The sequence below is a fragment of the Anser brachyrhynchus genome (assembly GCF_964034855.1).
Source record: "Anser brachyrhynchus genome assembly, chromosome: 4".
In the NCBI taxonomy this organism is placed as follows: domain Eukaryota; kingdom Metazoa; phylum Chordata; class Aves; order Anseriformes; family Anatidae; genus Anser; species Anser brachyrhynchus.
The window spans coordinates 56,071,644-56,085,845 of record NC_137698.1 but is presented as its reverse complement, the minus strand read 5'-3'; the positions used below and the strand labels follow the sequence as shown (position 1 = coordinate 56,085,845).

Sequence of the window (14,202 nt, the reverse complement as noted above, 5' to 3'; positions counted from 1 at the left end):
CAGGAGAGCTCATAGAGGAGAACAATCTGAGCAGAAGCATTGCATCTTAAGTCTGCCTTATTGTAAAATTTCTGGACTTGGTGTTTCAGAAAAGAAATAAGCATCATTCTGTTGTATTGGGCAGCACTTGTAGTAGTGGTTCAGGCATTCTGCAGACAAATGCTATTTAAAATGTAATTCTGTCCTCAGTTCTTCACTGGTCAATGTACCCTCTCCTCGAAGCACACCCAGCAACACTAAAGTCCCCAAAGCACTCGAGATAACATCAAAAATCTTTTCACCTCCCCACTCTGCTGAAGAGTGGAGGTACTTCAAAAAGGAGACTTGAAAGTAACTACTGCGTAAGAGTAGTGCATGATCTGTGGAGGTGGAGATGTGGGTTTGAAACTGTTCAGGGACGAGCAGTATTCAACCCAGGTCTGTTATAAACCATTTGAACTGTAACCGTAATAACTTTGCAATCTTCATATCTTTAAGAGAAAGGAAAACACCTGTGCAAGCTTTCTGAGTTTGCTTGCTTTTCTTGGTTAGCCTTTGTGGACATCTGAAGGGCACGGTGCTACTGTATGAATAGACAAGAGGCACTTCATCCACCTCAACTTGAAGTCAGATGCCTGTATCCTGAGCATAGGCCAGAGACTCGTAGAATAGATACTTTTGGAGCATGTCTGCTTGAGTCTTTTAGGAGAGAAAGATCAAGAACTACTAAGGTTTTACATTCAATTTTTTCTTATGAGGAGGCAAAATGATATTCAAACAAACCTGAGTCAGGTCTGACAGTGCTGTCACTGTTTGTGTTCCTGATGTACTGTCTGAGAAGCCAGGTAAACTCTCTGCACTAGAACTCCTGCAACCACTTTGCCAATGCTAATTTAGGCCAACTTAAACTGGCAGCTTCTTCACATCTCTCTCTGCCATGCTGCAGTAACTTGTATGCCTGTACGCTCTGGGTGTCTGCACAGTTGCATTACTTTATAGCACATGCAGATCTTGCAGTTCTATAGGAACTCTCCTGTGGGATCCTCAAGAGCACTATGGTGTTTACATGTCTGCAGCAGTTGGCAGCAATTGAAAAGGATTTTCAGGCTCTCCATTTGGAATTGAGAAATCTCAGTTCTGTTATCTAACCTTTAGCAAAGTCCTTCTTGGCGATCTGTCTCTGTGTGGTACTGAAGCTGAGTAAATGTCAGATACTCTCAGTAAATCGCAGAATAATAGAAAATTCTAATAATAGAGGTGAACGGAAATCGGAAAGATTATACAGTCCATCTCACCATCTTAAACCAGTATCAGGTCCAAATGGGCTATTCCAAATATTTTTCACGTGTGGTTTTAAATTGCATCTGTGGTTGAAATTCCACAACATTTCTATGTGGTACTATTTCAGTGCTTGGCTGTTCTCACCATAAGAAAATGTTCATTATGCTAAACCTAAATCATTAGTGCAACTAGAGACTATACTAAATAAATCATATAATTCATATACAGCTTGGCAGCTTTTTCTTGCAGATAATTGGCTTTTTTTTTTTTTTCAGAATAAGCTTTGTTTCTTTGAAAAACCTTCAATTACTTTGATTTTTGTGTTTCTTTCATACTGGCTTTTTTGATGTGAACGAGATTATTTTTTTCCAGAATATTGCTTTAATGATTTACTTGCTACTACATCATTTTATTAATGAAAAGTTCTCAATAAAAAATTACTATTTTATTCCTATCTATTCTCATAATGCCCGCTGTGGGTTTGCACAAGAAAAATAACAATTTTTCTCCTTATACAGAGAAGAAAAATGCCTAGCAGGGTTTTCACAAATGCCTTGGTATATTTCTGAAAGTCTGATTTAACATTTCCATTTCTTTTAGGATTAGCAGTCATACAGGATCAAAACTAAGGTTTGAATTATTTACCTATTATACCATCTTTTATAATAGCAGGTGAAAAACATATCTTTCCTATATCGTGGATGGCATTACACATGTGCATGGCTTTCCCTCCCTTCACTTCCCTTCCAAACCAAAGCAGCCTAGCCCTATAATCTCTGCCTGTAAACTGCTCAAGTTTGAACAAACACCAGTCTCTCATTTCACAGGTAGTTCAACAATGATAATAATACAGCCAAACAGTCCCAAGTCTCGTTTCTGAAATAAGCCAGTAGCAAATGCTTGCAGGGAAGGTATATAAAATAAGAAAAATAAAGATCTTTTCACCCCTGTGCTCTTCCATTTTCCAAAAATAAGATGACTACGGCTGCCATCGCTAATTAATTTGCTTAATCTCTCTCCTATTCCTATGTAATCTTTTGGCTACCACAGCTTTACAGGTGGTTCTACAATACAAGTATACATTTTGTTAAAAAAATAAATCAAAAAAATAAAAATCTGTTGTTTAATATCTTCTGCCTGGCATTATCCTATAACTAGTCACAACTAGCTCTTCCATTTTAAGAATTAATAAATAAATGTCCTCTGTAAGCACTGCTCCACTACATTTTTAATTTCAGAATTCTTTATTACATCTCCTCTCAGTCGTCTCTTTCCATGCTGAAGTGCGTTAGTTCCTACAGCACAACTACTACTGTGATAATTAAATACCAGTGTAGCTGCAACCTAATTAGAGAAATGCAGACAGATAATTTCACTTTCAGCATGTATCCAATTTATCATCATATTATAGTAGCGTCCTTTTTGTAATGTCACTTTTTTTAATATATTTAACTGAATTCACACTTGTTTCTTCTAGTGTGTTGTTTTTTTTTTTAAGTTTGGAATTAAAATGTATATGGGAATAAATCATTTCTGCTGTTGTTTTGCTAATGAAAACTTTGTAAATGAAAGCATTTGGCAACATTTCTAGATTTTTTATCATCTTAAAATGTTATTGCATTAATTGATTGAACACTTTAAATTTGAAACCCGATCCTGTAGCAGAAGGTCAATATGTATATTGTGGCAGGTATTTGCATTAGTTGCTGAACTCAGAACAGTTATTTTTTTTGAATAAAGAATTGTATAGCTTAGCAAAAGAGCAGGTTTCAGTGAACAAACTAGATTTTGGTTATTTGAAAACCATCTGTTTTCCTAGTATCTGTATTATTTAGTACTAAGTTTAAAATGTTACCTGTACTGAATAACATGATTTCCCACAAAGTTACAAAAAGTTGAAAATGCCCATTTCTTTTATCAAATCTTAAGGAGAAGGTATTGGGTATCCTTTGACTTTTTGAAGTGCGTATTTAAATCCCTTTGAAAGAGCTTATGGCAGTGCATGACTAACCTAATGGGTCTACAGTAAGTCAAGTGTACTTTGCTTTGTGTGTGAAAATCTATATGCAAGCACAATACACTTCTAGGCAGATTATCTAAAAAAATTACCAAATGTTTTAATTCTAAATATATGAGGACAAATTAGCTGAGCACCAGAGAAAAGCTCACAGTGTGGGGAAACACAATGCTTCTGACTCCAGCAGTGTCTACTTTTCACAGTTCTGAGAAAGGCAAGAAAATATGAACTCCAGAGGGTTTTTTATTTTTTTTTTTCCAGAAAGGTTATTCCTGGGTTAAAAAATATCACTTTTCTAGTATTTATTATAATACAATATGATCTTCCCAGCTCCTTCCTTTTCAATTAGTAGAAAACTATACATATGAGAGAGTGGTACAGACCTTCGGAGGATTTTCAAAGCTCTTACTTAGGGTAATTTAGTTGACCAGACTACAGTTAAATGGCTAAAATTAACAGAAACAAATCTGGGCCATTCTGATGCAACACAGCAACAAAAACAAGAAGGCAATCTCAGATCACTTCATACAAAATCATATTGAGGTCATGGTCCGTAAGTTCCTCAATGCCTAATGTACAATGTGTAAATTGGCTTCAGAAATCCTCCAGCAGTCTCCATAATCTATTTCTCTCACTCCTCTCATTGCATTGCTCACTTGACATCAGGCCAGATATACAGGAAATCTTTTACAGTGTGAGCTTATGCCAGTCATGTCATAAATGGTGCAAGAAATTAACTTAGAACAGCATATCTCTTTCAAAGAAACCTTTCTCATTTTATATATCAAAAGACAAGCATCGCTCTCAGTGGGGGTGTAGTTTGTCTACTCAGGTATTCTATCATATATGGAAGGCTGTGTATAAATTCACTCCACAGATTCGTTTTCACAAGTGCCGGGATATGTATTTAATGTTAGGAGATGTACCAGTGTAGCAGAAGTTCAGATACTGGTCCATTTTAATCATGACTTATAATGGAGTGTTTATGTATAGGAACCTATTTTTAAAAATTAATGCCTCTGAGAATATGATAATCTCTGTTTTACCTAGCACAGTATTATCTTTAAAGCTTAACCTTAATGATCTCAAAAAGGAAAAGCTTTTTTCTGATACTACACAAGTAGAAAAATATGAATTCTGTTTTCGTTTTGTTTTTTCTCAGTAAGTCTTTTCCCTAAATTTAGTTATATAATCCAGGGTACATTGGACATGTTCAAAGAGAACAACTCTCTACAGGTGGTAGGTAATGAGGGGATTCCATCTACATTTTCTGTTGTTCACAGGTCGTTGAAGTATGCTGAAGAACAGATTTCATCAAATGTGAGAAGTTGTATTAGATTTTAATGGCTTCTTTTTAAAGAACAATGAACTAATGGTCGCTTTTCTTTCTAAATATTTGCACAGACGGTTAAATCACCAGAGCACTTCTGGTCAAATATTTTGAATTCTGCTATCTACAAAACAGTAAGTCATTTTAAGGAAGAGAGTATATATTAATGTTTTCATATGAAATTGATGAGAAAAGTATTTACATCTTTTCTAGCCTAATCAATCTATTTAAGCAATCTACTCACGTAAGTAGGAGACAGCTAATCATTGTTCTGAAGCAGAAGGTGCGAGTTTGGTAACAGGCATCCAACTGTCAAAAGCAGCTATCCACCTTTGAAACAGGACTTTGTTTTTAATGCCGACAAGATGGACAGCTGTAAGCCTCTAACCGAAATACAGGAAATTGAAAATAAATCCAAACATAGTTCACCTAAATAAAGTGTCTCAGTCTCTGGAACCTCACTCTCATTGCTTCCTACATCTCTACTCTGAAAGTTTCCAATTTAAGGGGAGCAAAATTAAGATATATTTGCTGTTTTATTAAGGAATGGAAATGTTTGTAGCTCATTGCCTAATTTACCATGTAACAGGATTAATGTATCATTTTGTACTGCAGAATATTGACTAGACAAAAATAGTACATAGATGTGTGCTAGGATTTGAGGGAAATCTATGAAATTACAAGCAGCATCTGCCTTTGAGGGGTGGGTGGATTATATTTACAAAAATTATGCATGTTCCAGTAAATAAATAAAAATCTCGCTTAACTTTAGCTTCTGACTTAAAATTTTTTCTTTTCTAACTTTCCTGAAATTATGTACAAAATCCTATTATTACTATGAAAGAAATACCACCACTAAGTTTATTCAGGTTTCGTGCCTGCCATGTAAGGATAGTGAGCACATACATATTTCCAACAAGACAACTATTTAATACAATGTGCAATTGGCCAAACAGACATAAAAAAGTAGTACAAATTTTAGAATCCAAAGAGCAGAAAGAAATACTCCCCTATGTTAGCTGCCATATGCTTTTTAAATGCTCTTATATTACATATATAATTTATTGTTTATAAAATTAACCATACTTCAGATTAAGAGAAAAATTAGGCTACCACAGTTTTGAGAAGGGATATTGAGACAAAACAATCCATGTACCTGACCTTTACATAACAGAAAAGAGTAACTATTCAAAACCCGTGTCTGGGTAAAGAGAGCATCTGCCATTTTACACAGATTAAGTGACAGAGGAGAAAGACAACAAAAATATTGACTAAAATAGATGATTCTCAATCCTTTTAAAGGTTTGCAAATACTGAATAATGAAGATGATTTCTGTAGTAACAAGAAGATGCCTTTCTCTTACATTCTTTATAAAAGAACGGAATATGGAACAATTTCAGAAATACTGTATGTCAGCACTTTGACAGCGGCCTATTGCCACAAAGTGCTGAAACAATAGCAAGGGAGATTTTCATCTAAACAGGTGACTTGCATCAGTTTCTTTAGATTGGTTTGTCTTCTGTGGTACACTAAATGAAATTTAAGCAAGTCGTGCATACTGAACTTAAACTTAGACCTTGTTTGTCACAATGATTACAGATTAATTATGTTTTGGCTTTCTTGGGGTGAGTGGCAACTGATTAACTACTGTAAAGACTGTATATGGATGAACTGTGGAGTAATATTAGTCAATGATAGGCTTCGATTTGTTGGTTCCATGGCAGCATAAATTCATTTCTTCAACAAACATTAAATGCCTGAAATTTCCTTACCCTGTGATATAACTGTATGACACCTTGCTATTTTTTAATTCAGTAATGCTGGAGGCCTCTTTATAATAAAAATAGAAGTGATTGAACTTGGATTGAACTTCCAAAATTTGGTATCAATATTAGAACATGGAAAGCAATCTTGCTGAAGCAAATGCAGGTGACATATGGTAAAACAATACACTTGGAAAAAGCAGCATGACAACTGAGACATCAGAACATTATTGCAAAAAACTCTAAACTGAGTCTCAAACAATGTCTTTTTAGTTAGATAATGTAATATTAAAAACAATCTGTTTAAAGATTCCTGGTCCTAAGTTATGGTGAAAAAAACAAACAAACAAAAAAAAAAACCACCTTAAAGAATATCTAAATATTTCTTCTCTTTCTTTTAAACACAGATATTGACAGGTTCCCAGAACTGTGAAGAGGTATATGAATGAAGAACAATGAAATTCTGAGAAGTTCCCCACCTGAGTCATAGTTGTCTGTGACTAAATTATTAATAAGAATTTTTCCCAAAGGAAAGGCATTGGTCAGTATTATGAAATTTTCATTTATCTCCCCAAAAATCAATTTCAGAAGAAAAAAAGCAAACCCAGTCATTTTGGAAAGATTAAACCCAACCTGATATGACTTATTAATGCAAATCAAAGCATTTCATCCAATTCAACTTTTAACTCTGTGTTCTGTGAGGGGGAGTTCCATTTACGTGTGCTCCAACACAGACTGGAAGTCCTGTCATCTTATGTCTTGTACCAGCTGTTAATGCTGGAGCAGGTACAACACCCAGTGACTATTTTCTTCTGCCTCCTTCCCAGCAGAAAGGATATTGCTCACTTCTCCAGTAACTGCTTTTATTCATCAGAAATGACAGCTTATGTAGTTACTAGATTCTCCCATTGTATTTTTCCCCAGAAGCAGGACTTGGTATGATCTATGCAAGCAACCAGGCATTCTGTTAACTAATCATAGCAGCTAGGACGTTTTCCCTAACTGAAACACAAATGATCCAAGCTGAAGTTTCATTGTGCAGAGCTATATAGAATAACCTCCAGATGCCACCAAGCTACGCCACAATGTTCTTGTGCACTGTTTACTTAAGGCAAGTTCTATCCCACTGTTTTCTAAATAAGCAGGGATGCATGGACTGCAGTGATCTGCAAATTGCTGTTACCTATTTCTAGCATTTTGATCCTAGCAAACTGTTCACTGACATCATGTCATTTCCCCATGTTATACAGCAAATGTTTTCAGTTAGCATGCATAATGATTTCCAATTTACAAAGAAGGAAAAATTACCTAAGGAAACAATCTTGTATTTTCATGCAAAAGCTTCACGACCTTTGCCACACAGGAAGGCACTAAACTGAGAAATCTCACCTGTATACCATAGCTAATTCCAGATCATTGGCTTAGAATCTTAGTTCCCAAAATATTTTCTTTAAACACTCTCATAACACAAAACAAAGTTTACAGAAGATTACCAGATAACCAACTGATCTAACTTTGAAAAATAGTGTTTTCTGAAGTACAAACACATTGACCAATTATGCAGTTTAATGAATCTGCTACCATGAATCAGCAGCATTTTCTAAATTAAGTCATATTCACTATAAAAGCCTCATTGTTATTCAGAACACTTCTCAGCTACAGCTGTAAGATTTGATTAAATCAATAAGTGCCTACTAGGAACATCTTGTTGAAAGAAAGCAGTGTGAAAATACTTGCCATGTTCACAGTGCAAGACAAAGAAAACTTCCACCAATAAAGTCAGAGCATGCACTGAACTCTGAGACTTTGGCTCTATTATAGCAGTTTTTTTTATAGCTATAAATTGCTAAAGATTGAAAAAAATGAATCAGAACATTTGAGATTACTGTACATACTGTCTTTACTTCTTGCATATCAAAGCATGTAAGGTGGTATAAAATTAACACACCACATTACGCAACAGATCTGAGGTCATAGAATCACAGAACGGTGAGAATGAAAGGAATTCTGGAGGTCATCTGGTCCAAGTCCCCTGCTGAAGCAGGCTGCTAAAGCCAGCTGCTCAGGACCATGTCCAGGTGACTTTTGAATGTCTCCAAAGAGGAAGACTCCAAAGTCTCCCTGAGCAACCTGTGCAAGCGCTCTGTCACCTGCACAGTAAAGAAGTGTTTCCTGATGTTTAGATGGACCCCTCTTGTGTTCCAGTTTGTATCCATTGCCTCTTTTCCTGTCACTGGGCACCACTGAGAAGAGCCTGGCTCTGTCCTCTTTGCACCTTTCCTTCAGATATTTATAGATACTGACAAAATCCCCCTTGAGCCTTCTCTTCTCCAGGCTGAAACAGTTCCAGTTCTCTCAGCTTTTCCTCACAGCAGAGGATCTCCAGGCCCTTAACCATCTCCATCACCCTTCACACATTGCTCATATTCAACTTAGCATCCACCAAGACCACCAAGTCATTTTCTGCAAAGCTGTTTTCCAGCTGGCCATCTCCCAGCATGGACAGGTCCCTAGGGTTATTCCTCTCCAGGTGCAGAACATTGTACTTCCCATCACTGAACTTCATGAGGTTCCTGTCAGACCATTTTTCCCATCTATCAGGGTCCCTCTGGATGGCAGCCCACACCTCTGTTGTATCAGCCGCTCCTCTCAGTTTTGTGTCATCTCCATAAAGTCCATGCTCATTCATGACATAGAGGAAACAAGATGAGTATGAATTTAGAAAGACATAACGAAGAAGAAACAGTTTCAATAAGAATTTTATTTTTGGATTTTATTTTGATCTGCAGTTTTCTTACCATTTATGTCAGTCATTGGGAAAATACGTTCCTGATATTCACTATAGAAACGAGTTTCAGGAATCACCACTATTATTTAAAAATACCTACTACTGGCTGCAGGTCAACCGGAGCTACAACACATTTCTAAGAGACTGGCATCCACATAACATCTGTTGCAGTGTATTGTTGCTATTACAATTACGGAAGACACTTACAGTTAGCTTTGAGAAGCACTCTAGTGGGTAAGAGAAAAGAATGGAAGCATTAGGATCTTGCTAACAATGGCTTACAGAGGTACCATTCTAACATGTTTTAGAATCTCTTCCAAAATAGGGCTGTATTTTTCCAATCATGCAGTTTTTTCTGTGAAACTGAAGTGTATTTTCTTTATGTTCACTATACAGGATTTGAAGTTTTGTACACCACTTTCACGCCTCCTCTATTTTACTGCTAAGTTGCCTTACCCATTAGAAATTGAAGACAAACACAAAAGAAACATGGGATGCCTGTTACAAAAGTCAGATTACAAAAGCCAGATGATAAAGCTAGATCAAGCTGGATATAACCTTGAAACAAACTCCACACATATAGATAAACATATACCTGGAAAAATATTTTTGTGAAGACTCAAAGGGGGGAAAAAAAAAAAAAAGGAAATACAAAAAGAGACTGGCATAATTCAATACTAACAAAAATGATACTGCACATCATCTCTCTTTTGGTATTTCCAGGAAAGTCCAAGGAACCCAAGGAATACAAAAGTGATTACAGCAGTGCAAGGCTTATAGAGATTCTAATGAGCAGAGGTTGGCGAGCTCTTGGAAATTACCCATGATAACGGTATGAGTATTGATGAGGTAAATCTTTCTCTCTTCCCTACCCTAGCACTAGAGCAAGAAGGTTCTGCCATAGGAAAAGGAAGTCTTTGGAAATCAGTTCTTGATGCAGGATGACACCTTAGCATGGGCTACAAGTACACTGGGAGGAGCAGAACAGCTCAAAATGCATAAGTAGAAACCATTACACACACTTTTTTATGTCACAGTTCTGTAAATGTTTCACCCTGTTCCTCAGGATGTATTATCTAGACCATTATAAGTTCAATAAACTTAATTAATGTGAACTACTTCTAGATAGATTGCTCTTAAAAATCAAGAATTTATGTTTCGCATGAATTAATGTCTACTTTTCCAGATCATGGTAACTTCTGTAGCAGAGATAAATAACAGAATCTGACGCAAACCAGGGAGTTAGAATTCCATTTTAAAATTTCATTCTAATTTAAAAAAATGTAACCTCCAGCAACTCTACTGTCACTGCAATCGACGAATGTGATAGCCTTGAAACTGCAAACTGTTTCCTCAGTCACATCTGCTACTGCAATATTTATGAATTGCTTTCTTGGTCATAATAATTTAACTGCTACTGGTTTTGGCTGGGATAGAGTTAATTTTCTTCCACGCAGCTGGTATGGTGCTGTGTTTTGGATTTAGGATGAGAATAATGCTGATAACACACCGACGTTTTAGTTGTTGCAGAGCAGTGTTTGCATAGAGCCAAGGACTTTTCTGCTTCTGGTGGTGGTGCCCTGCCAGTGAGCAGGCTGGGGGTGCACAAGGAACTGGGAGGGGGCAGACCAGGGACAGTCGACCCAGCCTGGCCAAAGGGGTATTCCTTAACATATGGCATCATGCTGGGCAATTAATATGGGGTAGCTGGCCGAGGTTGGGGGTAACGCTGCTCAGGGATGGGATGGGCATTGGTCAGCGGGTGGTGAGCAATTGCATTGTGCATCACTTGCTTTGTATATTCTTTTATTATTACTATTATTTTCATTACTATTCTCTTCCTTTCTTTTTCAGTCCTATTAAACCATCTTTATGTGAATCCATGAGCTTTTACCTTTCTTTTTCCCCCAGTTCTCTCCCCCATCCCACTGCAGGCAGGGAAGTGTGAGCAAATGGCTGTGTGGTGCTTAGCTGCCTGCCAGGTTAAACCACAACATGTTATTACAGAGACAATAGGGCAACAGCATGTCGAATACTAGCTATCACAATTAATGCACAAAATTGTTAATTAAATACACTTTACGCATGTGAAAACTATAGTCATCATAGGTAATCACCGTGTACAAAAATAATAGCTATTATTGAAGCATTTTAATTGCCCTTTAATAATTAAATGTATGGGGTGTTACTTAAGTACTTTGCAACCTTCTAACACAACACAATAAACACACACACACGTATGTGCTAACATATACATACAATATTTCTCCCATCAGCTAAAGGTCCATGCTATTTTCAAGATGAAAACGCACCACAGCCCTCTCTAATGAAGGGGGACATTTAATTTTGTCTCCCCATTTTACACGCGAGAACAGATGAGAAGATGAATGCTCTGTGTCACAAACATGACATCTGTATTAACTTCACAATACCCTCCAGTAGTTAAGACTGTGTTCCAGAAAGGAATCAAGCTCAGGGATGCAAATCCTAACTGCTTTATGGCTGGTCCTTGGAGTGGGTTTCAAGCCTGAACAGAGCCTCCCTCTAAGGTGCACAAAGGGGAACAGGCCATAGGGACTGGGACCCTCATAGATCTGGCCAGCAGGAAATGCACATGGATACTCTCAGGTTGCACCCTTGTGTATGTGCCTGACGAGAGCTGTAAACTAAACGACCAGAAGTCAGTCTGGGCTCAGAACCCACTCCTGGGACAAGCATTTAGGATGTGAAAGCTCAGATGTTCTGAAGCATAGCTTTGGGCTTAGTCATCTAAATTACATCTAGGTTTAATCTTAGATATAGCCTTGATTTTTGTTTCTTAGATCTGTCCATCATACACTTTCTGATCTCAGGAAAAAAAAAAAAAAGACGACAGAAATCCCACACTAATCCTAGTGCCATTCATAATTTCCAGTGAGTACAATTTGCATTATTTATAAGCCACTTGTGAAAGTATTTACATGAATTTAGCTGAAAAAGAATTCCACTGGAGCTGCCTTCTGCTGCTTCTTATAGGATGTTATTCTTTAAACATACATAAGTAATACAAACACTGATCTGTGGCCAGGCTTCAACTGACTAATAAATCATGATTAATTTGCAGTAGCATTGCAGTTGTCAGACATCTCAGAAAGAACCCAAGCAGAGTGGGGATTGCATCTCACTCCCGATTGCTTTCACCTTTCTCAGTCTTGCACAAAATATTACAGTGGATCCTATACCTAGACTGAACAGTTATAAGCTCTCTAAAGATATTATAGGCTTCAGGCATATTTCTTTTCCTTTTCTCATTTATTCTTATTTCTTTGAAATTGCTTATAGCTACACAGACATCATGACTGGGTCTTGAAATTCCAAGGGGTCAGTACCATGGCTTGGATCCACACGTAAATGCTTCTGGTTCTCTAAGAATTTGATTCCAGAGCTTTAGCTTAATACCAGAAACAGCACTGTGTGACTTCATACAAGAACCAGGATGTCCCTCTAAAACTGGAGTGACTGCTGATTACGTTCTGTTCATGTGAAAATCAGGTAGACAGAGGAACACAGCTCCCTGTCAGATTGTCTGCCACACATCAAGTGTAAATTTGAAGGCTTAAATCTAAGTAGCTTGCAACAGTTCTAATCTTCCTTCTAGGTCTAAGCATCTTTAGATGCTGATGACTGTCTCTTTGAGAGCAGTCCCTGAAGTACCAGTCTTTTTTAATTTGCTATAAGTAACATGATACATAGTATGATACAAAAATACTGCCCTGACACACAAATACCACCCTGGAAAAGTCATTATGTTATTAAAGTTGATTTTTAATATCTGCTTGTAACTAGACAAGATTCCCCGCCCCCCATTCCCAACTTCATATGCCTTTGTGTTGTTTTTTTTTTTAAATAAATTTTAAAAATTAGTACCCTATTGTAGGAGCCTGAAGAGAGCCGTCTTACAGAGTTATCAGACCATTTCTATCCCAAGACCTCATTGAACAGAGTAGAAAAGCAGTCCACTGTTTGAAACTATACAATGCGCAGTTCAGCCAACATGATAGGTCCTAATTTGCTTTCTAAACCAAGGAATGAGATCTAGCCTAAGTTCAGTTCACAAAAAAAATCATGAGCATACATAAGTAGAAAACCATCTCCTTGTTTTCTTCATGGAGGGAATATTAACTTGTGGTTATTAAAAATAATAATAAATTATGAAATCAGAATGATCTATTTTATTGACATCAAATACACAAGGAATATCTCATATAACTACAACTTTAGCATTGAATGGTAAGTTCTTTGGGGGAATAATAAAAGGAAGTTTATGTGTTTTAAAATTAGCTCCCATAAAATTATTCACTACATTTTGAATGAAATGGCTTTAAATGTTGTTACTGGAAAACAACTACTTCTCTGGATAATGTAGCTTTGAAGGCACAGGCTCAGATTTTTGAAGAAACTAGGGGAGTTAACTTTACAAATCCCATTGGAGCTTGTGTTTCCATTAATTTTCTCCAGCCTAAATGCTTAATGCATTTCATATTAATCAGTCTTTCCTATCTGAAACATTTAGATCTTTATTAGAAATCAGGTTTGTTTGTTTTTTCCCTAAATTTATAATTGATCCTGTTGACTGAGCATGTTAAATGTTAAAGGTGATAACAGAAAGGTCCTCTGACTGATCTGTGTCCTCACCAGAATCCTAAGAGTGAGTGAGAATGTGGTTTAAAGACAAATTTAAATAACTAGGCCTGGAGATGATTCAAACTCCTGCTATAGTTTAAATATTCACCCCAATTTCCTTATGCCAACTGTAACGATCTTACAGACTGGTATACGGAAATACTGAACCTTTCACAATCAGAATTTCTAATGAAGTTCCAGGTGTTCTGCACAAGACTCAACCAGCTATTTGCTCTTTTGATGGTTCATAATTATGCTAATCAATTATGCTTAATAAAAAGGGCTTTTGTTTACATATCTACCATTTTGCATGTGCTCACTCAGAACATGTTTTGGCAAAGCACTTCAGAAATTCCTTGTGAGCATGCCCTTATATGCAGT

General features: G+C 36.8%; 1 protein-coding gene across 1 annotated transcript in view; it reads right to left on the bottom strand.

The window, feature by feature from the left end:
* Positions 1–5,000: 5,000 nt before the first annotated feature.
* LOC308193751 (uncharacterized protein) overlaps positions 5,001–14,202 on the bottom strand; it is a 182,737-nt gene continuing 173,535 nt past the window's right edge. The window contains exon 12 of the mRNA XM_080588773.1: positions 5,001–9,057. Within this exon, the coding sequence (XP_080444899.1) occupies positions 8,782–9,057 (276 nt within the window). The 3' untranslated portion in view covers positions 5,001–8,781. The remainder of the gene's footprint in view (positions 9,058–14,202) is intronic.